The following is a 25,139-nucleotide window of genomic DNA, read 5'->3' on the forward strand; positions in this document are numbered from 1 at the left end:
AAGCATTACATGGGCTTGCTCCTACCTATCTTTCCGATTTGGTCCTGCCGTACATACCTACACGTACGCTACGGTCACAAGACGCAGGCCTCCTAATTGTCCCTAGAATTTCTAAGCAAACGGCTGGAGGTAGGGCTTTCTCCTATAGAGCTCCATTTTTATGGAGTGTGAAGGTGAACGGAAAGGCTGGAGCAACGAACCGCCCTTGCTGTCTCTGCCTTGCCGGTTCCCCTCTTTCCACTGGGATTCTCTGCCTCTAACCCTTTTACAGGGGCTGAGTCACTGGCTTACTGGTGTTCTTCCATGCCGTCCATGGGAGGGGTGCGTCACTTGAGTGGGTTGAGTCACTGACGTGGTCTTCCTGTCTGGGTTGGCGCCCCCCCTTGGGTTGTGCCATGGCGGAGATCGTTGTGGGCTATACTCGGCCTTGTCTTAGGACGGTAAGTTGGTGGTTGGAGACATCCCTCTAGTGGTGTGGGGGCTGTGCTTTGGCAAAGTGGGTGGGGTTATATCCTGCCTGTTTGGCCCTGTCCGGGGGTATCATCGGATGGGGCCACAGTGTCTTCTGATCCCTCCTGTCTCAGCCTCCAGTATTTATGCTGCAGTAGTTTATGTGTCGGGGGGCTAGGGTCAGTCTGTTACATCTGGAGTATTTCTCTTGTCTTATCCGGTGTCCTGTGTGAATTTAAATATGCTCTCTCTAATTCTCTCTTTCTCTCTTTCTGTCTTTCTCTCGGAGGACCTGAGCCCTAGGACCATGCCTCAGGACTACCTGGTATGATGACTCCTTGCTGTCCCCAGTCCACCTGGCCGTGCTGCTGCTCCAGTTTCAACTGTTCTGCCTGCGGCTATGGAACCCTGACCTGTTCACCGGACGTGCTTGTTGCACCCTCGACAACTACTATGATTATTATTATTTGACCATGCTGGTCATTTATGAACATTTTAACATTTTAACATCTTGACCATGTTCTGTTATAATATCCACCCTGCACAGCCAGAAGAGGACTGGCCACCCCTCATAGCCTGGTTCCTCTCTAGGTTTCTTCCTAGGATTTTGGCCTTTCTAGGGAGTTTTTCCTAGGGAGTTTTTCCTAGCCACCGTGCTTCTTTCACATGCTTTGCTTACTGTTTGGGGTTTTAGGCTGGGTTTCTGTACAGCACTTTGAGATATCAGCTGATGTACGAAGGGCTATATAAATAAATTTGATTTGATTTGATATCATGCACTCTTTTTTGAACTCCGCTGTGCCTCCCCCGCATATTTGCCCCATTGTCATACCCCTGCCCTCTCATGTCCATGATGGCGATGCCATGTTTCTGGAGTTTTGAGATGAGCAACTCTGTCATGCCAACCCCGTTGTGTCAAGCAGTTCACTAAACTCCAGGAAGTGCTCTCTCGTGCGCACTGACCCATCATCCTCGGTTGAAACAAAATGCACCACTGTCGTCATCTGATTTGTTTTGCTCTTGTCTGTTGTGCGGTCCAAAATTATAGAAACATATTTGGCTGCTTTTAGCTCACTGCACACTGTCTGCTGGAAGTCTTGTGCCAGCATGTCAATGATTTTGTTCTGGAGTCTTTTACCAAGGTAGTGCACATGTGTTTCTTTGGACTGTACTCTCCTTACATGCTTCTTCATGATTCCATCAAAGATACCCAGCATTTCCACAAACTTCAGAATGTTCCCATTATTTGGCTTGTTCAGCCAGTCGGTGGTCCCACGTAGCGCAATATTCTGGGTGGCCATTAAGCGTATCAGGGCTATGAGCCTCTGTAGCAGCTGCTGCCAGTTGGGAGTCTCTCCGTCAATAGGCCGTTGGGCTTGGGCATCGATAGTTTGCTTGTACACCAGCCTGATCTCCAGCTCCTTCCACCTCTGGAAACTATCTAGGTGGTCATGCGACTTCTCATGCGAGCTGAGGCGGTGGCACAGAGTCTTCCAGTCCTTGGTTCCATCCCTGACCAGCGCAGATTTGCACTAGTGTGAAAAAAGTTTGCAGCAAAAACAGAAGGCTGCATCATTTTGCTTGGAATGGACAAGCCATGGTCTCTCCACTTGCTCCCCGTTCACCATCTTCCTATTGTAGTGGGCCACCGAACATTTTCGTTGCCCCTCATCTCTTGGGAAATTCCCCTCCTTATCCTGATGTGGCCCAGCCTGCACTAACATATCCCGTAAAGATCCATTCATATATTTTGGCCACTCACCGGAATCTTTAATGTTTTTTGTCTGGGAGTCGGATTTAGCAGCAGCACCGTTGTCATCGGGGATGGGGTGCGACGAATCTGAGTCAGGGTCCAAGACAGTAGGGTCTCCGCCAGCATTGTTTGGAGGTGTGGCTAGGCCTGGTGTGTTTCTTGCTCACCCAGTGAGCTCTTATCATTGGTGAAAGTGGATGGCTCCTCCGGTACGCCCTCTTCACTGCTAGAACCAGCGAACGGGGGCTCGTCCATCTCGGCGAATGAACGCCTGTCCCCGGAGGCTTGTCGTTCTCTATACCGGCTGATGGACATTGCTGCACGCTGATCAATTTCAGCAGCGAATTTCTCTGGTTTAGAGATTGTGCCTCTTTTGTCATTCTTTTTTTTAATTCACTTCATTCATTTTTGTCTCTTAGACATGGTAGCAAATTTGTTTCAAATCTCTGTAGCTTACTTTTAGCTGATGATATCTACTAGTATGAGCTAGCTAACATTAACAGGATAGGCTAGGCAACTGCCTTAATCACCAACCGTCTTCATCACACAAACAAAAAAACAATACAATAATTGAATTGGCAGATTCATTTTTATTAATGTTTCACAGTTGAATAATCCCATATAAAACACACATCACCATAGCTACCAAAGATAGTAAGAGTGAACTTCGGGAGAAGAGAGAACTGCAGCAATGGCTATGAGCTGGTGGCTGGAGTGCGGGCAGTTTAGAAGCCGATCAGGGGCACCGGAGGGTGGCAGCCAATTGCCAAAATGACGGCCGCATAATCTTGCCTAATGGGAGGGCCAGCCCTGTTTGCATCATGCAGAGCTATGCAACTGTAATCCTAACAAAACATTAACTCACACCTGTCATCACTATTATGTTGATTGATTAATTCCAGTTACTAATTTTGGATTGAAAACTTATAGGCAGCCTGGCCAGCCCAAGTTTGAATGTAAACCAAATTTAATCACATTTTCTCTTGACACACAAATAAACTATAAATACATAACGTTACCAATTTGTTTACCCTAACCAGATGGACATGGCGCATAGGCTGTACGCAGCTGCTATTATTAGCCTATATGATCAGACTGAAAAATGGTCTCATTTTCATTATGTGTTATCACCTTTGCTAAATAAATACATAAGGAAAGTGGAAAGCCTACTTGAGCTGGCAGCTCTCTTTAATTGAAATGCATTCCAAGTGACTACCTCATGAAGCTGGTTGAAAGAATGCCAAGAGTTTGTAAAGCTGTCAAGGCAAAGGGTGGCTACTTTGAATGACAAATATATTTTGATTTGTTTAACACTTGTTTTGGTTATTACTTGATTCCATATATTACTCACCACGTGGATTCGGACTTATGTGGCAACATGTGATACATAAAAGGGTTAAATATGTGCCATCACCTAGACATTGGACAGACTTCAAAACTGTGCCATTTATAAAAAGGTGCTATTCAATGTGTTTGTGGGCTATAGCAGCAAGATTCTATATTTTATCAAAACATTGTGATAAAATATTGATACCTAAAAGTGTCCCAAAAAGACATACAGCTAATTGATCATGGTATGAACGTTTAAAACAATCCATATGTTAGCTTAGTACTCTCCCTAAGGCGCAGACTGCGGTTGAAGAATACGTCTGGATTGTCAACACCGTGTACAATGCATGCCTACATAACTACATCTAAAGTGCACTACATGACCAAAATTATGTGGACAGCAGCTTGTTGAACATTTAATTTCAAAATCATGGGCATTAATATGGAGTTTGCGCCCCCCAATTGCAGCTATAAAAGCCTTCACTCTTCTAGATGTTTGAACATTTCTGTGGGGACTTGCTTTCATTCAGCCACAACAGTATTAATGAGGTCAGAAACTGATGTTGATTGTTTAGGCCTGGCTCGCAGTCGGCGTTCCAATTCATCCCAAAGGTGTTCGATAGGGTTGAGGTCAAGGCTCTTTGCAGGCCCGTCAAATTCTTCCACACCAACCGCTTCTGTATGGACCTTGCGTTATGCACAGGGGCATTGTCATACTGAAACAGGAAAGGTCCTTCCCCCAAACTGTTGTCACAAAGTTGGAAGCACAGAATTGTCTAGAATGTTATTCTATGCTGTAGCGTTAAGACTTCCCTTCACTGGAACTAAGGGGCCTAGCCCAAACCATCATAAACAGCCCCAGACCATTATTCCACCAACAAACTTTAGTTGGCACTACGCAGTCGGGCAGGTAGTGTTCTCCTGGCATCTGTGAAACCCAGATTCATCCTGCCAGATGGAGTGATTAGTCTCTCCAGACAAGGCATTTCCATTGCGCTTGAGTCCAGTATCACCGAGCTTTACACCACTCCCGCAGACAAGTGGAATTGCACATATTGTAGGCTTGTGTGCAGCTGTTCATTCATCGAAACACAGCATGAAGCTCCTGAACAGTTCTGGTGCTGACAATGCTTCCAGAGGCAGTTACAAACACTAAGTGTTGCAACCGAGGACTACACACTACAGCCCTGTTCTGAGATTGTGTGGCCTATCACATTAACAGGACTTATTTGACCAGGGTTGCAATTGACAAACTGACTTGGAAAAGTGTCATCCTATGACTGCCACATTGAAAGTCACTGATCAAGGCCATTCTACTGCCAATGTTTGAATATGGATATTGCATGGCTGTGTGCTCGATTTTATACGCGTCAGCAACGGGTTTGGCCGGAATGCCGAATCCAGTCATTTGAAGGGGTGTTAACATACAAAAGTATGAACATGAGGAAGGTCTGACATGTCACCACTAATGTAAAGCCAAACTTGGAATTTGAACAAACAGTAGCAAAGGTTAAAACCAGCTATTTGAAGACTGAACCACATTCTCTTTTACTGACAACTGTACTGGTGATCCACACCTGTTTGAAATCAGAAAGCACAAGAGTACCCTCAGTATTGCAAAGACACTAGATATTGGAAAGTAAAATTATTTATTGATTCACTCATGCAAGAGTAGCAAGAACACCAACAACTTCCTGGTCAAAACAAAAGCATCACTGAAACCTGAAAGTTAGAACAGTGTCAGCAACAGAATCTTATTTAATCAATTTGACAAAAAAAGTCTCACTATCAGCTTTTAAAGGATGAATCCACCATTAGATTCTCCTGTTGGCAGATACATGGCTAGTACAAAGGACTTCAAATTCACAGCGCAAAGTTAAGACCAGATTAAAGTTGTACGTTAACTTGTAGGATCCTTTACTAGTGGTGGGTATGTGCTTGGTTCAAATGTGCCAACATCACTGTCATTGGGAGCATTACCATTGTCAATAGGAATAGCCTCGCTAGGAGTGTAGCGGGGTTGGGAGAAGACCGTTTTGCCATTCTCGTAGTGTGATTTGGAACTGAGAGCTACTAGAGCCGCCATCTTCTGTGCTTTCGTAGTGCTTCTGCTGAGGGATGGGGGCCAGTTGCTGCTGGGGAATTTGGGCTACATGCCATAATAGCTGAGGAATGGGGTTCGGTTGCTGCTGGGGCATTTGAGCTGGATACCTAACTTCCTGGGGCTCGACGGCCAGTTCCTCCTGCTGCAGGAGCATTTGAGCTGGATGCCACGCTTGCTGGGGTGTGTTGGATAGTTGCTTCTGCTGAGGTTCAATGGCTGGTCGATTCTTGGGCATAGGGGCCAGATCCTCCTGCTGCAGGGGCTCGACGGCCAGATCCTCCTGCTGCAGGGGCTCGACGGCCAGATCCTCCTGCTGCAGGGGCATTTGAGCTGGATGCCACGCTTGCTGGGGTGTGTTGGATAGTTGCTTCTGCTGCTGAGGTTCAATGGCTGGTCGATTCTTGGGCATAGGGGCCAGATCCTCCTGCAGGAGCTCGACGGCCAGATCCTCCTGCTGCAGGCGCATTTGAGCTGGATGCCACGCTTCCTGGGGTGTGTTGGATAGTTCCTCCTGCTGCAGGGGCTCGACTGCCGGTCGATCCTCCTGCTGCAGGGGCTCGACGGCCACATCCTCCTGCTGCAGGGGCATTTGAGCTGGATGCCACGCTTGCTGGGGTGTGTTGGATAGTTGCTTCTGCTGCTGAGGTTCAATGGCTGGTCGATTCTTGGGCATAGGGGCCAGATCCTCCTGCTGCAGGGGCTCGACGGCCACATCCTCCTGCTGCAGGGGCTCGACGGCCACATCCTCCTGCTGCAGGGGCTCGACGGCCACATCCTCCTGCTGCAGGGGCTCGACGGCCACATCCTCCTGCTGCAGGGGCTCGACGGCCACATCCTCCTGCTGCAGGCGCATTTGAGCTGGATGCCACGCTTGCTGGGGTGTGTTGGATAGTTGCTTCTGCAGCTGAGGTTCAATGGCTGGTCGATTCTTGGGCATAGGGGCCAGTTGCTTCTGCTCCAGGGGCATTTGAGCTGGATGCCACGCTTGCTGGGGCACGGCGGTCGGTTGCTTCTGCTGCAGGGGCATTTGAGCTGGATGCCACGCTTGCTGGGGCACGGCGGTCGGTTGCTTCTGCTGCAGGAGCATTTGAGCTGGATGCCACGCTTGCTGGGGCACGGCGGTCGGTTGCTTCTGCTGCAGGGGCATTTGAGCTGGATGCCACGCTTGCTGGGGCACGGCGGTCGGTTGCTTCTGCTGCAGGGGCATTTGAGCTGGATGCCACGCTTGCTGGGGCACGGCGGTCGGTTGCTTCTGCTGCTGGGGCACGGCGGTCGGTTGCTTCTGCTGCTGGGGCATTTGAGCTGGATGCCACGCTTGCTGGGGCACGGCGGTCGGTTGCTTCTGCTGCAGGGGCATTTGAGCTGGATGCCACGCTTGCTGGGGCACGTCGGTCGGTTGCTTCTGCTGCAGTGGCATTTGAGCTGGATGCCACGCTTGCTGGGGCACGGCGGTCGGTTGCTTCTGCTGCTGGGGCACGGCGGTCGGTTGCTTCTGCTGCTGGGGCATTTGAGCTGGATGCCACGCTTGCTGGGGCACGGCGGTCGGTTGCTTCTGCTGCAGGGGCATTTGAGCTGGATGCCACGCTTGCTGGGGCACGGCAGTCGGTTGCTTCTGCTGCAGGGGCATTTGAGCTGGATGCCACGCTTGCTGGGGCACGGCGGTCGGTTGCTTCTGCTGCTGGGGCACGGCGGTCGGTTGCTGCAGGGGCATTTGAGCTGAACGCCACGCTTGCTGTGGCATGGCGGTCGGTTGCTGCAGGGGCATTTGAGCTCGATGCCACACTTGCTGGGGCACGGCAGTCGGTTGCTTCTGCTGCAGGGGCATTTGAGCTGGATGCCACGCTTGCTGGGGCACGGCGGTCGGTTGCTTCTGCTGCTGGGGCACGGCGGTCGGTTGCTGCAGGGGCATTTGAGCTGAACGCCACGCTTGCTGTGGCATGGCGGTCGGTTGCTGCAGGGGCATTTGAGCTCGATGCCACACTTGCTGGGGCACGGCGGTCGGTTGCTTCTGCTGCAGGGGCATGTGAGCTGGATGCCACGCTTGCTGGGGCAAGGCGGTCGGTTGCTTCTGCTGCAGGGGCATGTGAGCTGGATGCCACGCTTGCTGGGGCACGGCGGTCGGTTGCTTCTGCTGCAGGGGCATTTGAGCTGGATGCCACGCTTGCTGGGGCACGGCGGTCGGTTGCTTCTGCTGCAGGGGCATATGAGCTGGATGCCACGCTTGCTGGGGCACGGCGGTCGGTTGCTTCTGCTGCAGGGGCATTTGAGCTGGATGCCACGCTTGCTGGGGCACGGCGGTCGGTTGCTTCTGCTGCAGGGGCATATGAGCTGGATGCCACGCTTGCTGGGGCACGGCGGTCGGTTGGGGCATATGAGCTGGATGCCACGCTTGCTGGGGCACGGCGGTCGGTTGCTTCTGCTGCAGGGGCATATGAGCTGGATGCCACGCTTGCTGGGGCACGGCGGTCGGTTGCTTCTGCTGCAGGGGCATTTGAGCTGGATGCCACGCTTGCTGGGGCACGGCGGTCGGTTGCTTCTGCTGCAGGGGCATTTGAGCTGGATGCCACGCTTGCTGGGGCACGGCGGTCGGTTGCTTCTGCTGCAGGGGCATTTGAGCTGGATGCCACGCTTGCTGGGGCACGGCGGTCAGTTGCTTCTGCTGCAGGGGCATGTGAGCTGGATGCCACGCTTGCTGGGGCACGGCGGTCAGTTGCTTCTGCTGCAGGGGCATGGGAGCTGGATGCCACGCTTGCTGGGGCACGGCGGTCGGTTGCTTCTGCTGCATGTGAGCTGGATGCCACGCTTGCTGTGGCACGGCGGTCGGTTGCTTCTGCTGCAGGGGCTTGTGAGCTGGATGCCACGCTTGCCGGGCTACGGCGGTCGGTTGCTGCAGGGGCATTTGAGCTGAACGCCACGCTTGCTGTGGCATGGCGGTCGGTTGCTGCAGGGGCATTTGAGCTCGATGCCACATTTGCTGGGGCACGGCGGTCGGTTGCTTCTGCTGCAGGGGCATGTGAGCTGGATGCCACGCTTGCTGGGGCAAGGCGGTCGGTTGCTTCTGCTGCAGGGGCATGTGAGCTGGATGCCACGCTTGCTGGGGCACGGCGGTCGGTTGCTTCTGCTGCAGGGGTATTTGAGCTGGATGCCACGCTTGCTGGGGCACGGCGGTCGCTTGCTTTTGCTGCAGGGGCATTTGAGCTCGATGCCACACTTTCTGGGGCACGGCGGGCGCTTGATTCTGCTGCAGCATGTGCGCTGGATGCCACACTTGCTGGGGCACGGCGGGCGCTTGCTTCTGCTGCAGCATGTGAGCTGGATGCCACACTTGCTGGGGCACGGCTGGCGCTTGCTTCTGCTGCAGCATGTGAGCTGGATGCCACACTTGCTGGGGCACGGCGGGCGCTTGCTTCTGCTGCAGCATGTGAGCTGGATGCCACACTTGCTGGGGCACGGCGGGCGCTTGCTTCTGCTGCAGCATGTGAGCTGGATGCCACACTTGCTGGGGCACGGCGGGCGCTTGCTTCTGCTGCAGGGGCATTTGAGCTGGAAGCCACACAGCGGTCAGTTGCTTCTGCAGCATTTGAGCTGGATGCCACACTTGCTGGTTCATGGCAGCTTGTTGCTTCCGCTTCTCAACTTCAGTGGCTGGTTGATTCTGGGCCATCTGAGCTAGATACCACACTTGCTGAGGTTGCTGGGACATGGGGGCCAGTTCATTCCGCAGGATGGTGGCCGGATGTTTCTGTTGCGCTTGCATTTGAGCTGTTGGAGACTTAGAATTGCCATATCCTACAGACTTAAGTGATCCTGCATAGAGCCATGCTGCATTAGAACCCAGTGCAGGAGACCAATCACCTAGGTAAAACAAATAAACTGTAAAATGCCAGTCTTCTTAGGTTATGGAACTACACATCTGTTATTTGAAATATACGCACCTGATGTAGAACACGTTATCCCTCCAATTAACAGGCAACAAAGCCAAGAAACTCTTAAGGAAAAAGAAAGTATGTTATGAACATAGCTACCTGTAACACCTGAAGGACAAGAGACACAAACTAAATAAAGACTTATAAACATACCTTAAAGCAATTCCAATCATCACGGCCATTTTCCCTCAAAACCTCACCAGTGTTTAGAACTAATGATAGGCATACATCCTACCAGAATATCCCTTTTACTATATTTGCCAGACTTTTGGTTGCTCCTTTTAAATGAATCCCAGACCCTTCTAATGTCGTTGGCTAATTAAGGACAGCTGTCAGCCACTGAACTACATTCATTTTCTATTTCCAAATTGACCCCTAAATCCTACACCCTGACCTAAACACTTCTGTGAATCAGAAATGATTGAATAGGTATAAGCAATATGGCCACAATTGCATCCAGCCTATCAGAAGTCAAGGTGAAGCAATTACCATATTGCTATAACCTATCTGATCATTTCAAATGCCCATAAGTGACTAAGCGGTAGGTGTAGGGGCTAGGGGTTGATTTGGAATGCAGAAATTTACTCAGGTGTGGTTGATTCTCTAATTGAGTTCCGGACAGGTTTGACAGCCTTTACTCTAAAGCACGCGTCAAACTCATTACACGGAGGGCCGAGTGTCTGTGGGTTTTCGCTCCTTCCTTGTACTTGATTGCTGAATTAGGGCCACTAATTACTCCCCTCACCTACAGTAGTTGTCTAGGTCTTAATTGAAAGGAAAAAACAAAAACCTACAGACACTAGGCCCTCCATGGAATGAGTTTGACACCCCTGCTCTCAAGTAGGAAACACATTTTGTCTTGGCACTTCATTGATCGGGTTTAAATTATTGCTTGTACAAAATTAACTTGGTTCATTTGAAGATTAGAGGCTAAATGAGCAGTTAGGCACCATTATTTTACACATGCCTTCTTTTAAACAGTGTGTTTCATTCAGCATAGCAACAGTAGATGGTTAACAGTTTCAGTTGCACAAAGTGCAACATCTTGGGCAAATTCTGATTTCAGACAGACACCAATTAAACTCTCACGTTATGCAAACACACCACACATATGCTTTTGATGATCTGAGTCTTTAATTTTTCAGAGGCAAACATATAGTAGGGCTCATTTGAGTGGTAAGACTAAAGCAACTGACTGTAGACCAAAGTCAAGAAGTAAAGTCAGGAGAGGTGCATCTGCCACAACCGAAAGTTGGATACTAACGTCATTTTCCAACAGCAAGGCTCAGATCACCATGGCAGTGTTGCCATTGTTTATAAAAGGTTTCCTTTATAATGTCAAAAAACATGTCTCCAACACCCACTCACAAACTGAAATAATTTGTGTGTACATTATAAAATCAATAAATGAGAGAGAGCCTCAATCACATCATTCATTTTTGCACTGTAGGTTACACATGAATATTAGCAAGTTGGTTCCTGTTTCAGTCATGTTTTTGGTCACATTTGCATGGGTCAAACAAAAACACTAATGATTGGTTGACAATGGAGCCGCCCACAATGCAGGTGATGGATGCAGGAGGAAGTTGGTGAAGAGCAACTGCAGAAACTTGGAGTCAAATCTTCATGACCTTTGATCACATGATTTTTTTCAAGTTCATGCAGTCGACATATAGACCCACGTCAGAAATGTTTTAGCCCCAGAATGCAACACACTTTGAAAAGAGGTGACCAGCAATTGTCACCGACTTGATTTCCCCTAGAAGGTGCCCACTATCTCCATAAAATGTCTCCCTCGTGTGGATGAAATAAAACACAAGACAACAACCCATCACATCATCCTCTGATCGTCTACCCTCTTTTGTGGATGTATTTTTTGCAATGTTGTCTCAACTTTGATTGCGGTACACATCCACAAACACTCAAATGCAGCTGTTTAGATACTGTAGCTATGCATATATCTCCAGCCCTTTCAAACTCAACATCTGCCAAATAGTGGTTTCCCTATTCCGTCTGATGTTTCCGCTTGGCACTCCATCCCTACTAATTATCCTTGATTCCAAGTCTTTGCCTTGAAAATTCCCATCCACTTTTTAAGGAATTTATTTGGATCAACCGTTCAACTTTTCTTTCTCTTTGGAATGTGTTGTTTTCTTCTTCTGTTTGTTTCAGCACAGCAAGCAGACAATCTGTTATATTTTCTGGTCTTTTATACTCACCCCAAGTGCTCCAATCCTTCTTTACTTTATTGTACGGCCCTTAATGTCTAGAAATCTGCACTCACTCCCCTCTTCCACTGCTATAGGCTGGCCTACAGTGACTGGATCTTTCATGTACAGTTGAAGTCGGGAGTTTACATACACTTAGGTTGGAGTCATTAAAACTCGTTTTCCAACCACTCCACAAATTTAGGACATCTACTTTGTGCATGACACAAGTAATTTATCCAACAATTGTTTACAGACAGATTATTTCACTTATAATTCACTGTATCACAATTCATGTGGGTCAGAAGTTTACATACACTAAGCTGACTGTGCCTTTAAACAGCTTGGAAAATTCCAGAAAATGATGTCATGGCTTTAGAAGCTTCTGATAGGCTAATTGACATAATTTGATTCATTGGAGGTGTACCTGTGGATGTATTTCAACGCCTACCTTCAAACTCAGTGCCTCTTCGCTTGACATCATGGGAAGATCAAAAGAAATCAGCCAAGACCTCAGAAAATAATTGTATACTTCCACAAGTCTAGTTCATCCTTGGGAGCAATTTCCAAACAACTGAAGGTACCCCGTTCATCTGTACAAACAATAGTACGCAAGTATAAACACCATGGGACCACACAGCTGTCATACCGCTCAGGAAGGAGACGCGTTCTGTCTCCTAGAGATGAACGTACTTTGGTGCGAAAAGTGCAAATCAATCCCAGAACAACCGCAAAGGACTTTGTAAAGATGCTGGAGGAAACAGGTACAAAAGTATCTATATCCACAGTAAAGTGAGTCCTATATCAACATAACCTGAATGGCCGCTCAGCAAGGAAGAAGCCATTGCTCCAAAACCGCCATAAAAAAAGCCAGACTATGGTTTGCAACTGCACATGGGGACAAAGATCGTACTTTTTGGAGAAATGTCCTCTGGTCTGATGAAACAAAAATAGAACTGTTTGGACATAATGACCATCGTCATGTTTAGAGGAAAAAGAGGGAGGCTTGCAAGCCGAAGAACACCATCCCAACCATGAAGCACTGTGGTGGCAGCATCATGTTGTGGGGGTGCTTTGCTGCAGGAGGGACTGGTGCACTTCACAAAATAGATGGCATCATGAGGAAGAAAAATTATGTGGATATATTGAAGCAACATCTCAAGACATCAGTCAGGAAGTTAATCTTGGTCGCAAATGGGACTTCCAAATGGACAATGACCCCAAGCATACTTCCAAAGTTGTGGCAAAATGTCTTAAGGACAACAAAGTCAAGGTATTGGAGTAGCCATCACAAAGCCCTGACCTCAATCCTATAGAAAAGTTGTGGGCAGAACTGAAAAAGCACGTGCAAGCAAGGAGGCCTACAAACCTGACTCAGTTGCACCAGCTCTGTCAGGAGGAATGGGCCAAAATTCACCCAACTTATTGTGGGAAGCTTGTGGAAGGCTACCCGAAACATTTGACCCAAGTTAAACAATTTAAAGGCAATGCTACCAAATACTAATTGAGTGTATGTAAACTTCTGACCCACTGGGAATGTGATGAAAGAAATAAAAGCTGAAATAAATGTTTTCTCTGCTATTATTCTGACATTTCACATTCTTAAAATAAAGTGGTGATCCTAACTGACCTAAAACAGGATTTTTTTACTAGGATTAAATGTCAGGAATTGTGGAAAACTGAGTTTAAATGTATTTGGCTAAGGTTTATGTACATTTCCGACTTCAACTGTATGTAACACAATCAGATCTGGGTTCAAATACTAGTGGCAAGAAAAAGTATCTGAACCCTTTGGAATTACCTGGATTTCTGCATAAATTAGTCATAATATGTTATCTGATCTTCATCTTAGTCACAACAATAGACAAACGCAGTGTGCTTAAACTAATAACACACAAATTATTGTATTTTTCTTGTCTATATTAAATACATAATTTAAGCATTCACAGTGTAGGTTGGAAAAAGTATGGGATCCCCTAGGTTATTGACTTTTCCAAAAGCTAATTGGAGTCAGGAGTCAAACTAAAGTTGATTTGTTTGGAAGGAACTCATACCATAACTATGTGTGGAGAGAAAAAAAGGCACAGCACACCAACATCAAAACCCCATCCCAACTGTAAAGTACGGTGGAGGGAGCATCATGGTTTGGGGCTGCTTTACAGCCTCAGGGCCTGGACAACTTCCTATCATTGATGGGGAAATTATTTCCCAAGTTTATCAAGACATCTTAAAGGAGAATGTAAGGCTATCTGTCCTCCAGTTGAAGCTCAACAGAAGTTGGGCGACGCAACAGGACAATGACCCAAAACACAAGTAAATCAACAACAGAATGGCTTGAACAGAAGAAAATACGCCTTCTGGAGTGGCCCAGTCAGAGTCCTGACCTCAACCTGATTGAGATGCTGTGGCATGACCTTGAGAGCGGTTCACACCAGATATCCTAAGAATATTGCTGAACTGAAACAGTTTTGTAAAGATAAATTGTCCAAAATTCCTCCTGACCTCTGTGCAGGTCTACAGAAAACATTTGGTTGAGATTATTGCTGCCAAAGGAGGGTCAACTAGTTATTACATCCAAGGGTTCACATACTTTTTCGACCCTGCACTGTGAATGTTTACACAGTGCGTTCAATAAAGACATGAAAGCGTATAATTGTTTGTGTGTTATTGGTTTAAACAGACTGTGTTTGTCAGTTGTTGTGACTTAGATGAAGATCAGATCAAATTTTATGACCAATTTATGCAGAAATCCAGGTAATTCCAAACGGTTCACATACTTTTTCTTGCCACTGTATTTAAAATATTTCAACTAATTGCTCATATATTCATAGTATTCTGATCTTTTATTTGAAAAGATAATATATATTTGGAAATACACTTAAAGGATTTGAAAAACTCAAATACACTCTCATGAATTTACATAAGAATTTGAAAATACTGTCAAATAATACAATTTGGCAGACTATTTGGTTTTTACAAATAACCATTCAAATACAAAAATAAAAGTTATTGTTTTGGGCTGCGTATTTGAAAAAGTTTTTTATATACCAGACACTCAAATATCCTGTACATGTATTTCAACACAGGTCTGCACTTAAATGTAGCATTTGCATGAAAATACACACGTATTGTAATATTTTGCATTGTATTGTTTCTTTGTGATTGCATTTGGAATCTTCAACTGTTATTTTTTCAGAAGACAGATTACAATTCTTCTTTCTCTGTTAGACCCTCCATGCCCTGCCAGTCTTCTGAGGTTAGTCAGTTGTGATTGTAACCATCAGATCAGCGCCAACGCTGACAAACTAGGCAAAAATTTCAGTGCCCACCAGAACACACACACATGCCCACCAGAACACACACATAGCCTACATAAGATTCAGGCAGAAATCAATACTGACTCCAAAACAGACACAATAACTGTCACAAAGCTAATTACTTACATTCATTTATTTGTTTATTTTACAACTCAGTTTTAGGTTCTCCTGCCTGCTTCACCTCCTAAAAAGATGGAAAAAGTTTTTGAGAAGCAATATACATTAAATGGAGGCCACTCAGTGTAATTTACTGCTGCTTTCTACATATTATCAAAGCCACTGAAACGTATACTGCGCCATAGACATGGGTTCAAATAGTATTAGTTTTATTTCAAATACGTATTTACCTGCTCTTAATTGAGCTTGCCTGGCACAATGGAACCAATAGAATAGTCCAAAAAGTGCAAACCCTGTCCATCTGGCACTCCAGGCAGGCTCAATCAACCCTCAAAGGCATTTGAAAGAGAACCAATACTATTTGAACTCAGGTTTCTTTTGACCTCTGACCTTGAGATTGCCTAGTGTGAGTGACTGGCAGAATTCCCGCATACGTTTGGTGGAGATCTCTCCCTCGGGCATGAGCCACCTCATATCTGAGTCGCGGTCGTAAATGCCCACGCGGGGAAGGTCACGTGACGTCAGGCCAAAGTAGCCCAGAGATTTCTCATTGGACTTCACCCCGTGTACCAGCACAAACAGGAACTGTGACAAAAAAATTATGGTAATATTCAGTAGAGCACACTGTAGCAAATACATTTGGCAACAGAAACTAAAACTAAAATCTGTGATTTTATTGGACGAGACCAATGTCAAAAGTAGTACACTATATATAATATACAGTACATTGAGATTCTGGGACTCAAAACATCTGACTCCATTGATCCAATTTTCAAATTAAATTCAAGATTCAATTAAATAGCCAATATAAACAGAGGTTTTGTTGAGTCGCTCTTTTCAGGTCCAGTTGCTGCTTGCCTGCTCTTACCTTCCCAACAAATTCTGGGGCCAGAGCACTTTATAGTCACCACTCCCCCTGTTGATGAAGAGCAGGAGGTGTGCCTTCACCTCAGACCGGAACAGACCCACTGCTGTCTGAGAGGAGAGGAGAGAGAGAGAGAGCTATAGGAAATAGATATCAAAATAGTCATGTGACAGTACATTAACTGTCTGTAGGTATAGTCTGGTTATATGACTGAACATGAAAGGCTAATTATACAAAGATGTGATGGCAAGGTGTAATCATAACAAGGCTGGTATAACTGTTAATAGGTGCTGTTGTATAGAGTAGTGTGTTAGGTGTAGATGAACAGTGCTGTGGTCAGTGACTACCACTTGGTTGTACTCGGTGATGTAGCGAAGCTCGTTCATGGTGATAAAGTGAGCAAGGCCGTCCGCCTCCACTTTCTTGGTCTCAGAGAGCTGAAGGTTGTCTTGGTGGTTATCTGCCTGAGCACACACACAGAAATCAAATTTTTCAGTTGATATTTTCTTGTAAATTTGTTGTCGAAGTAGTTGTAATGGGAGTCAAGCAGGTGATTTCTGATGGACAAAGTGAAAAGTGTGGTGTAGTAGTTTACTTTTCTGAAGATGGTGATAGTGTCAGACACGATGCTGAGTTTGGCCCATGCCTCCTTATCGCTGCACAGAGCCACAGGGATATGCTTCACAGTCTTAGCTGCCTCCACAAACTCCTTGTAGCCAAAAGTCTCGTCTGAGGGAGTCTGAGAGAGAGGGAAAGAGATGGCGAGAGAGAGAGAGAGGGTGGGGCAGAGAGAGGGGGTAGACAGAGAGGGAGAGAGAATGTTCGAGTCTAATAACACTCACAACAGTGATATACTATTGAAGTCTGTTTTTGAGATTGAAATTGCCACTTAGCCCAAGTGAATTTCAGTGAATAATATTTTTCCTCAAAGAATGTCTTGAAATAATATTTTGGTCCCCAGCAGGTACATGGCAGTCCACCATTTACCCTCTCTCTCTCTCTCTCTCTCTCTCTCTCTCTCTCTCTCTCTCTCTCTCTCTCTCCTCTCTCTCTCTCTCTCTCTCTCTCTCTCTCTCTCTCCTCTCCTCTCTCTCTCTCTCTCTCTCTCTCTCTCTTCCCTCCTCTCTCTCTCTCTCTCTCCCCTCCACTCCCAATCTCTCTCTCCTCCACTCCCAATCTCTCTCTCTCACCTCCACTCCCTATCTCTCTCTCTCTCCTCCACTCCCGCTCCCTCATTTATTCTCTCTCCTCCTCCAGTCCTTTCTCTCTGCACCACTCCTTCTCTCCACCCTTCACCCACGCTCTGTTTACACTTGTTTACAGCGACCTCCTCTGTGCCAATTCCTCAGATGCGTCCTCATTTCCTTGTCCAGCGGCCTGCCGTCCGCCAGCCATCGTCCCCCGCACACTGAGTTTGGCCAAAGGGCTCGGGCCGCCACTTGGCACTCTGGGACGGCCGCCTACTATCCCCAAGGCAACGCCAGCTAGTCACTTCCTGTGCCAAGTGTGTGGCCAGCCACAGGAAATAGTTTCTCGTCAAACCTGACAGCAGCTGGGACTGTAGCTACGAACAGTCAACAGTGCACAGGAAGGAATGCATGTTTAGTTTTTTTCTTGTCTCAAATCTGAGTTATGGTTTAATTTGCCCTCGGTTATATCTGGCTGGCCGCGTCCGGCCGCACGTTAGTGGTGTAGCGTCTAGCCAACGATGCTAAAAATCTGATGTGGTTTTGTACCATCGTGATGTGTCAACCTTACTCAGGCCTGCAGTAGGTTACTGTACACGTTACATTTCCCTCCCTCCCCTCCCATCCTGCCCTTCCCACGCTTGTTTCCTGTCTGACCTCAAAGAACCCGATGACGACCACTTCGGAGGCTTCGATGAAGGCCTCGGCTGCAGTGACATCATTCAGGGTTGGGAGGGCGCTGTCTTTAGGGAGAGAGAGAGAGGTGGGGGGGTTGATGGAATTAGTTGGACAAGCCCTAACCCAACTACCTACACTAGTTCCATCTCTTTAGAAACACGGAGAGGAAAAATGCATCAATCTGTAGAACGGCTCTCAGAAAGCCAGTCATAGTCTCAATCCCAATGTCAATTTCAGCATACCACTTAGAATGAAGCAATGTATTGGGCATATATTCTAAGTGGTATACTAGTGTGCATATTGTAACATAGAGGTCAAAAAGATAGAAGAGAATATCACACCATTCAGGAAGGACTTAAATCACTGATGAATGATCTTGAGACTGATTCCCTGATATGTCAATGTTTTTAATTTGCTGTTTTTGATTTTGTTATATTCTTTGTAAATTCTATGGTTTTTACTAGATTACTTGTAGTTTTTCATGTTGTTTGTCTAATTTTTGTAATGACTTGGCGCTGCCTATCTTGGCCAGGACGCTCTTGAAAAAGAGATTTTAAATCTCAATGAGCCTTTCCTGGTTAAATAAAGGTTAAATAAATAAAAGAAAAAAGAAAAGAAAACAGGAAATAAAGACTAAAAAGATAGATGTCTAGGAAATCTAAAAACATGTACATGACCAAAGGCAAAGAGATTCTTACCTTTAGCTATGACTGAGGCGGCCAGGAGGGAGAGAAAGAGAGAGAGCAGCGATATCATAACTTTATCAGTAGGCTGTAGACAAAGAAGAGCCTCAGAGAATTTTGTCAGTTTTTGATTCTATGCCGGACGGTTGAGTTTTAGGCTGGAGTCTGTGTCCGTCTGTCCATGTGTGTGTCGTGTCCCTCCTTCCGTCCCTCTGTACCTCAGGGTCTGCCACATGGCCGTTTCCTTGTGCTGCTGATTGGTGCCTGTATGAGAACCTGACAGGTGTTATTGATAGGTTAAGATCAGTGAGTGTTGGACTACGTGTCACCGTGTCAGTTCATGAGTGTGGCTGGGCGGGTGGGTGGGCGTGCATACACACGTGTATGACTAAGAATGTACCTCCTAACCTGAGGATATCCATGCAAAATGTTTGTTTGCTTTTACTTCAGAATCTCAATATGAAAAAATCCCAAGCAATCAAATCTGTCACATATTTTCAGCCTATACAGACACCTCACTCAACAAGGATGTATATCTCTAGTATAATCCAGAATGTACGGTACATAAATATCTGTAGTATCTAAATGGTCTAGCCAGTTTGAAGTGAGCATATATTTTCTTTATCCCTTTTCCCCTACTCATTCTGTAATGTTCTGCTGTTCACCTAAAAGACAGCATTATTTTTCTGACAGAGCAATGCCACTTTATAGGAATTCGATTTGTATGCATGTGTGCATGCCGTTCAAACTAATGCAGGGTTGGATGTGGCCCTCCCTCCTGTGGTGACTTGGCCACACTGCACTCTGAATCAGCAGGGTTTGTGTACCTACCGGTGACACTGGTCTGGCCATAGTGGTGGCACTGGTCTGGCCATAGTGGTGACACTGATCTGGCCATAGCGGTGATACTGGTCTGGCCATAGTGGTGGCACTGGTCTGGCCATAGTGGTGGCACTGGTCTGGCCATAGTGGTGACACTGGTCTGGCCATAGTGGTGACACTGGTCTGGCCATAGTGGTGACACTGGTCTGGCCATAGTGGTGACACTGGTCTGGCCATAGCGGTGATACTGGTCTGGCCATAGTGGTGGCACTGATCTGGCCATAGTGGTGACACTGGTCTGGCCATAGTGGTGACACTGATCTGACCATAGCGGTGATACTGGTCTGGCCATAGTGGTGGCACTGGTCTGGCCATAGTGGTGGCACTGACCCTAGAGAATTAGCCAACCTGCTATGTTAGTATCCAACGGACACGCAACAAACCAAACCTTTATGTAACATGTTTATCAGAGACATCTTTGGAAGACGTATTAATGAAGCAGGAGAAGTATTTTAGATTGTTGAATATTTAGTGTGATTTATTTATTTTAAATAAAGTTTCAATTAAAAGCAATTTGAGGATTCCAAGAGGAAATGTGTGCTGAAAAATTGAGAATTTGTTTAAGGTGTATAGATTTTCTATATTATAGAGTCTGAGTACACAAACTACCAAAAGTACAGTGCCATTTAAAAATGAACCAACGAGCGGCTTAAAGGAATACTCCATTCAAAAATGATCTTTTGGTATTTTTTACATTAGTCCGCTGTTGAACTAACTTGCAAAACACATCCTCATGATGATGTGGCAAGTTACAATTATCTTTTTGAAAGTCCTATGTCTTGAAAACTTGATCGCTGACATTCAAAGCCTTTTGGGACTAATGAAAAAAATACCAAAATGTTGTTTTTGAGGAAATTTTTGCATTAAAATGAAAGCAGTTCCCACATTTGAAAAGATTCCCCTCTAATACCAGAGTCATCTGTGTCACAGTCCTGCTAGATGTTTCATAAACAGCTTGTAACCAGCTTAAGACTTGTCATAGTGGGGGCAATTTGCCAGGTGTGGACTGTCCTCAATCTAAAGGGAATCCTCCTTGGTTAGTGCAACCCAGGATCCCTGGGACATCCCTACCCTAAACCCTAACCTTAACCATTACCGTAATCTTCCTTAACCATAACCATAGGCTTAACCATTTCTTATGTCAACTTCAGTGGGGTAGAGATATACCGAAGATCCCGGATAGCAAGGACCAATCCTCCTTAGTGATGAGTTGTGGGACATCCCTATCAGCAATAACCTAAGTGACCATGTGGAGTTCTCACAACTAGATATGAAGAAAAATAATTCGATTTTACCATATTTTTACTTGTTTATAATATTGTAAAACAATTGAACTGTATAATTAACATGTACTCTGAAAAAAAATTGAAAAACAAATATATCAATATATAGAGTACCAGTCAAAAGTGTATGTACACCTACTCATTCAAGGGCTTTTCTTTATTTGTATTATTTTGTACATTGTAGAATAATAGTGAAGGCATCAAATGTATGAAATAACAGATGTGGAATCATGTAGTAACCAAAAATGTGTTAAACAAAAAGAAAACAAACTCAACATCAAGTCTCTATGGTAAGGTATCATTGTTGTTCCTGAAAATAAAAATGGGAGTTCATTTCATATTATCCACAACTGTAGCTTGTGTTGCTTGCCACATTCCAAGTGCTTCATGTCCCTCTTACATAGTGTAACTTCCTGTATCTACACTACAGTATAGTAAACATGTAGGTATAATCTGTTGGTTGTGTAATACCCTGCGATGTCAACTGAATGATGAAGGTTGATGATATCAAGTATCGTGAAATGTGTCAATGTTGGCTTAGCTTTCTTTGACGATGTGAACTTGTGAATTTTTGGCAAAAGATCCCTCAACATGCTCTAGTTACATCTCATATCGGGTCTCAAGCAGGCCCTTTTTTGTTTCATCCTCTCTCCAATCAATATAGGAGAAAGTTACGTACACATATCCCATGTTTCTGAACAAGTGCTTAATATCAGATAATAAGTAACCTGATGAATAAGGGTTGAAACGTCGCCAATAAAAACCTCATGAGAGCATAGATTGCAGTGTTCTAAGTCTCCATTTACCTTTTGTCTCTTTCTAACCACCTCAATGTCTGCAATGTATGCATGGGGCTCCCGAGTGGCGCAGCGGTCTAAGGCACTGGATCTCAGTGCTAGAGGCGTCACTACAGAGCCTGGTTTGATTCCAGGCTGTATCACAACCGGCTGTGATTGGGAGTCCCATAGGGCGGCGTACAATTGGCCCACCGTCGTCCGGGTTAGGGTTTGACAGGGGTAGGTAGGCCATCATTGTAAATAAGAATTTGTTCTTCTCTTTATTATGACTTTTATGTATGGTTGTATATATAATTTGAATTTTTTTGTTACGCTCGTCTGTTACTGTCACTTTGTCCTATTGTTGTCTAATATCTTTTCACTTTTGTTTTGAATATGCTTAATTGGAAAATGCAAAAATAAAATATAAAAAAATATATATATTTGAATTTGTTCTTAACTGACTTTCCTGGTTAAATTAAAAAATAAATACATGTGAATCTACTGTATGTTGGCCTGTACGTGTATATTATTAACAGAGTATTAGTGACAGTGCCATATTAAGTCAGTAAGGCTTCTTAAGAGCTAAACTCATGAGAGCCTCGAAACTTATGTTGTGTCACTCATGTCCTCAGACGGTCTCCACTCTTTTTGGCATACCTCTGTATGATCTCAAATGTATGTACAGTATCTATATGTATCTATGTTCCACTGGATATCATAAGGTGAATGCACCAATTTGTAAGTCGCTCTGGATAAGAGCGTCTGCTAAATGACTTAAATGTAAATATCCATAGCTGCATGATATCCTTCCCCCAACAGTGTTGACCTCAAACACTCATTGTTCAATGTTTCTGAGAAACTCTACTCCACTTGGCTGATCTCCTCCTCTCTTATTCCCACTTTTTCACTCCTCCTTTTGCCTCTGATGTTATTTCACAGTCTAGTGAATCAAAAGGTTTCCTTCCATTACAGTAATCTCTAGCTTTTGGAAACAAATGCTTTGTTAAAGAGACAAATTACATGTAAGGCCTTTGCTGTAAACTGGCCCGGGTGTTTAAAAACATGTTGTAAAATCTTAACACTGAAATACTGCCAAAAACATTTGGAATGAGAGGAGGAAAATGAGAGAGTTGGAGTGGAGGGAAGACAGAGACAAATTAATGTTCAAATTCGTGCATCTTCTGATTTTCTTGTCTGGGAGAGAAAGAGAGAAGGATGAGAAAAGTGAAAGCTGATTCATGGTGACTGAGTTTGAATTTATAAACACCTGTAATCTCAGAAAGAGATGATGACTGGACAGATAGATGGATGGATGGATGGATGGGTGGGTGGGTGATGAAAGAGGCACACGTGAGAGCATTAATATGGCTTTATCACTGATACTCTGAGAGAGTTAATAATACACACAGGCTCGGGTGTTCAGTCCCAAGGTAGGTTAAGCATCTCAACAGGCAGAGATGAATCCAGAAGGTGATGATGGGTAAACACACCTGACAACAACCAGGTATAACATGAGATGATGGTGATGGCACATCCATCGCGTATTTATATTTTTAAAGCTCTCTACTTGTCAGTTCCAAACGGGACATTATTTGTATTTTTACCTTAACATGGAAGATAGAATTCAAAGCAAGCAGTGCACTGGAATGACATTCAAAACAACTGGAATGGCATTCTATCTCACGGGATGGGTGGCCAAAAATAACTAACTTAAAGCCACACCCCCAATAAGCCACGAATATGACCGCATTGAGGCATATGTCACTGTGCTTCTATGGCAGTAAGCACCATGCCGCGGCAAACAAGACAGTTCATAATCCATTGTCTTTGTTTACCTTGTATCTTTATTGACCTTTTATTTCAGTATTTGCACTGTCTCTATGCACACTCTCAGGGCCCTATACACTCGCACACACTGTCACTCCAATACACACACACACACACACACACACACACACACACACACACACACACACACACACACACACACACACACACACACACACACACACACACACACACACACACACACACACACACACACACTCCATCATTTGCTCACTCACACATAATATGCAGATACATTAACACGGACTCTACACACTAGCACACCCACTCACATACAAACTGCTGCTACTCTGTTAATCTCATATCCTGTTGCCTAGTCACCTAACCCCTATACATATCTACCTCCATCAATCCAGTATCCCTGCATATGTAAATATGGTATTGGAATTGAGTTCTAAATATTTGCCTTATATACAATACCAGTTAAAAGTTTGGACACACTTACTCATTCCAGGGTTTTTCTTTATTTGTAATATTTTCTATATTGTAGAATAATAGAAGACATCAAAACTATGAAATAGCACATATGGAATCGTGTAGTAACCGAACAAGTGTTAAATATATTTTATATTTGAGTTTATTCAAAGTAGCCACCCTTTGCCTTGATGACAGCTTTGCACACTCTTGGCATTCTCTCAACTAGCTTCATGAGGTAGTCACCTGGAATACATTTCAATTAACAGGTGTGCCTTGTTAAAAGTTAATATGTGGAATTTATTTCCTTCTTAATGCATTTGAGCCATTCAGTTGTGTTGTGATAAGGTAAGGGTGGTATACAGTGGGGGGAAAAAGTATTTGATCCCCTGCTGATTTTGTACGTTTGCCCACTGATAAAGAAAGGATCAGTCTATAATTTTAATGGTAGGTTTATTTGAACAGTGAGAGACAGAATAACAACAAAAATATCCAGAAAAACGCATGTCAAAAATGTTACAAATTGATTTGCATTTTAATGAGGGAAATAAGTATTTGACCCCCTCTCAATCAGAAAGATTTCTGGCTCCCAGGTGTCTTTTATACAGGTAACGAGCTGAGATTAGGAGCACACTCTTAAAGGGAGTGCTCCTAATCTCAGTTTGTTACCTGTATAAAAAACACCTGTCCACAGAAGCAATCAATCAGATTCCAAGCTCTCCAACATGGCCAAGACCAAAGAGCTCTCCAAGGATGTCAGGGACAAGATTGTAGACCTACACAAGGCTGGAATGGGCTACAAGACCATCGCCAAGCAGCTTGGTGAGAAAGTGACAACATTTGGTGCGATTATTCGCAAATGGAAGAAACACAAAAGAACCGTCAATATCCCTCGGCCTGGGGCTCCATGCAAGATCTCACCTCGTGGGGTTGCAATAATCATGAGAACGGTGAGGAATCAGCCCAGAACTACACGGAGGAAAAAAAAATAGAAAAAAAAATGTATGCATTCACAACTGTAAGTCACTCTGGATAAGAGCGTCTGCTAAATGACTAAAATGTAAATGTAAAATGTACACGGGGGGATCTTGTCAATGATCTCAAGGCAGCTGGGACCATAGTCACCAAGAAAACAATTGGTAACACACTACGCCGTGAAGGACTGAAATCCTGCAGCGCCCGCAAGGTCCCCCTGCTCAAGAATACATATACATGCCCGTCTAAAGTTTGCCAATGAATATCTGAATGATTCAGAGGACAACTGGTGAAAGTGTTGTGGTCAGATGAGACCAAAATGGAGCTCTTTGGCATCAACTC

General features: G+C 45.1%; 1 protein-coding gene and 1 pseudogene across 2 annotated transcripts; both read right to left on the reverse strand.

Moving 5' to 3' along the window:
* Positions 1 to 5,258: 5,258 nt before the first annotated feature.
* On the reverse strand, positions 5,259 to 9,805 carry LOC106593766 (uncharacterized). Its single transcript, XM_082965866.1, has 3 exons — positions 9,716 to 9,805; positions 9,572 to 9,624; positions 5,259 to 9,491 (listed from the first exon to the last, which is right to left on the reverse strand). Exons 1-3 carry the CDS (start codon positions 9,742 to 9,744, stop codon positions 5,536 to 5,538), a joined length of 4,038 nt encoding a protein of 1,345 aa, XP_082821992.1. The 5' UTR covers positions 9,745 to 9,805; the 3' UTR covers positions 5,259 to 5,535.
* Positions 9,806 to 15,201: 5,396 nt separating this feature from the next.
* On the reverse strand, positions 15,202 to 18,853 carry LOC106589210 (endoplasmic reticulum resident protein 27-like; annotated as a pseudogene). Its single transcript, XR_014381660.1, has 7 exons — positions 18,632 to 18,853; positions 17,913 to 17,998; positions 16,664 to 16,807; positions 16,416 to 16,532; positions 16,072 to 16,178; positions 15,594 to 15,788; positions 15,202 to 15,270 (listed from the first exon to the last, which is right to left on the reverse strand). The product of XR_014381660.1 is annotated as an endoplasmic reticulum resident protein 27-like (transcript).
* Positions 18,854 to 25,139: the final 6,286 nt, after the last annotated feature.

The sequence above is a fragment of the Salmo salar genome, chromosome 02 (genome assembly GCF_965601325.2).
Source record: "Salmo salar chromosome 02, fSalSal1, whole genome shotgun sequence".
Classification (NCBI taxonomy): Eukaryota; Metazoa; Chordata; class Actinopteri; order Salmoniformes; family Salmonidae; genus Salmo; species Salmo salar.

What these genes read in the sequence shown, in the direction of transcription:
- LOC106593766 (XM_082965866.1), bottom strand. Translation starts at nt 9,744, where the DNA reads ATGGCCGTGATGATTGGAATTGCTTTAAG. An exon ending in ATGATTGGAATTGCTTTAAG is followed by an intron (nt 9,625 to 9,715) that starts GTATGTTTATAA and finishes TTTTTCCTTAAG; the next exon opens with AGTTTCTTGGCTTTGTTGCC. An exon ending in GATAACGTGTTCTACATCAG is followed by an intron (nt 9,492 to 9,571) that starts GTGCGTATATTT and finishes TGTTTTACCTAG; the next exon opens with GTGATTGGTCTCCTGCACTG.